This window comes from Penaeus chinensis, chromosome 33 (assembly GCF_019202785.1).
Source record: "Penaeus chinensis breed Huanghai No. 1 chromosome 33, ASM1920278v2, whole genome shotgun sequence".
Classification (NCBI taxonomy): Eukaryota; Metazoa; Arthropoda; class Malacostraca; order Decapoda; family Penaeidae; genus Penaeus; species Penaeus chinensis.
The window spans coordinates 16,033,393-16,035,892 of NC_061851.1; the positions used below are offsets into that span (position 1 = coordinate 16,033,393).

At 35.0% G+C, this 2,500-nt stretch overlaps 1 protein-coding gene across 1 annotated transcript in view; it reads left to right on the forward strand.

Annotated features, from left to right (window-relative positions):
* LOC125043236 (metabotropic glutamate receptor 6-like) overlaps nucleotides 1-2,500 on the forward strand; it is an 82,250-nt gene that overhangs the window by 32,905 nt on the left and 46,845 nt on the right. The window contains exon 2 of the mRNA XM_047639246.1: nucleotides 1,106-1,260. Within this exon, the coding sequence (XP_047495202.1) occupies nucleotides 1,106-1,260 (155 nt within the window). The remainder of the gene's footprint in view (nucleotides 1-1,105; nucleotides 1,261-2,500) is intronic.

A 2,500-nucleotide genomic window follows, 5' to 3' on the forward strand; every position in this document is an offset into this window, starting at 1 on the left:
TCTCTCTCTCTCTCTCTCTCTCTCTCTCTCTCTCTCTCTCTCTCTCTCTCTCTCTCTCTCTCTCTCTCTCTCTCTCTCTCTCTCTCTCTCTCTCTCTCTCTCTCTCTCTCTCTTACTTTTCACTTTCTTTTTCCCCCTCTCTCTCTCTCTCTTTTCCTCTCTCTCTCTGTCTCTCTCTCTCTCTCTCTTTTCTTCTTTTTTCTTTTTAGGCCGAAAGCACACACACACACACATGCATACATATGTATATATATATATATATATATATATATATATATATATATATATATATATATATATATATATATATATATATATATGTATATAAAGGAATATATATATATATATATATATATATATATATATGTATATATATATGTATGTATACATACGTACATACATATCTCTCTTTCTCTCAAGCGGAGGTTGAGAGATTTTTGTAGGTGGGCTGGGGCTTCCTCCTTCTCCATCTCCTTCGCGTCGACTGGGAGGCTTCGGATTGGGCGTGTAGTGGTTTCGGGTGGTGGGCGGCTTCGGGCGGTGGGCGGCGTCGGGCGATGGGTTTCCCTTGGTGGGTTTTCCCTGTTCGTGGTGGTGGGCGGGTGATTCGCTTTGGTTATTTATGTTTGCTGTTTTTCTGTTTCTTTTATTTTCTTTAGTTCTTTAGCTCTCCCTCCCTCCCTCCCTCCCTCTCTCTCTCTCTCTCTCTCTCTCTCTCTCTCTCTCTCTCTCTCTCTCTCTCTCTCTCTCTCTCTCTCTCTCTCTCTCTCTCTCTCTCTCTCTCTTTCTCTCTCTCTCTCTCTGATTATCACCACCTAATATAATTTCTCTTCACCAAAGCTAACGAGATAAAATAATCATAACTAAAAAAAACAAATAAATAAATGAAAAAAGAAAATAGATCAGCCAAAACCCTAAACTAATAATTATAATACAAATAATAAAAAAAGATAAACAATTGAATAAAATAAAATAAAACAAACTAATTTATACCGATCCATCCCCCCCACCCCCTCTAAAAAACACACACACCTGTATCCCCTTTTCAGCATAAACGAACTTTCCATTCAACTAAAAAAACAAAACCCAATTCTTCGCCCTACAGGTTCCATCAGCAACATAGACGACGGGGAGTACAAATGCCGAGACGGGTCATCGCCTGAGGTCAGAAACAAGGTCATCTCAGGGGTCGTGGGCGCCGCTTCGTCCGTGACCTCTATCCAGGTGGCCAATCTACTTAGACTTTTTAAGATCCCGCAGGTGAGAGCGTCTGTTTCGCGTTCTGTCATGGCGTGTTGTACTCTGTCTTCGTTTCTTTCTCTTATTATTTTTTTTTTTTTTTTCTTTTCTCTTTCTTTTTTTCCTTTTCCTCTTCTTCAATTTCCTTTTTAACTTTTTCTCTTTTCTTTTTTTTCTTATCCTTCTTTTTATTCTTATTATTTTTTATTTTTCTTATTTTTGTTTTTCCTTTTTTTTCTTTCTCTTATTTTTTTCTTTTTTTTCTCTCTTTCTTCTTCTTTTTCTTTTCCTTCTTCCTCGTCTTTTTATTTTTTTTCCTTTCCTTCTTCTTTTCCTCTTATTCTTTTTCTGTTTTTCTTTTTCTTCTTCTTCTTTTTCCTTTTCTTTTTCTACGTCTTCTCTTTCTTTTTCTTCGTCTTCTTTATCTTTTTCTTGTTCTTCTTTTTCTTTCTTACTACTATTATTATTTGTCTTCTTATTCTTTTCCTTCTATTTTTTTCTTTTTCTTTTTCTTCATTTTCTTCTTCTCCTTCTGCTTTTCTCCTTCCTCTTCTCCTTCTTTTCCTTTTCTCTCTTTCTTTATACAATATATTTGTGTCCTGATACTTGTAACTTTAACTTGTAGACACAATTCAGGAATTCGCTTTTGTAAGATACCTCCTCTTCTTTATTTTATTATATTATCATCATCCGCTACTATTGATAGTTATAATAATGCTTGTTCTAATACCACTAATACTAATTGTATTTGTTGTAGCATCATTGTAAGTACAATTACTTCTGCTGCTTTTATCATTAATCCTAGTCATAATACTAAAATTGCTATTACTACAACTACCTTTCTTCCTTTTCTCAATTTTAAATCTCTCTCTTCCTCTTTCCCTTCTTCCTCTTCTCACTTTCAAATCTCTCTCTTTTCTTCTTCTCCATTCTTTCTCTTCTCCATTTCAAATCTTCATCATCTTCTTCTTCCTCTGCCTTTCCTATTCACATTTCCACCTTCATTCTGGCTCCTCTCTCTATATATGTTTAAATAGATCTTCATTAACTCAACAAATGAGACAATTCTACAAGCATTTCCTCGTGTCGTATTGTTCTTCACACTCATTTCCATTCCACGAGATGAAGCTAGAGATGTACATCAGTCGAGTCAACATGACATGGACCTTATTCTTTTTTTTCTCTCTCTCTTTCTTATTATTTTTCTCTTCTTGTTTTCTTCTTCTATTTTTTGTCTATATTTTTCCTTTCCTTTTGTTTC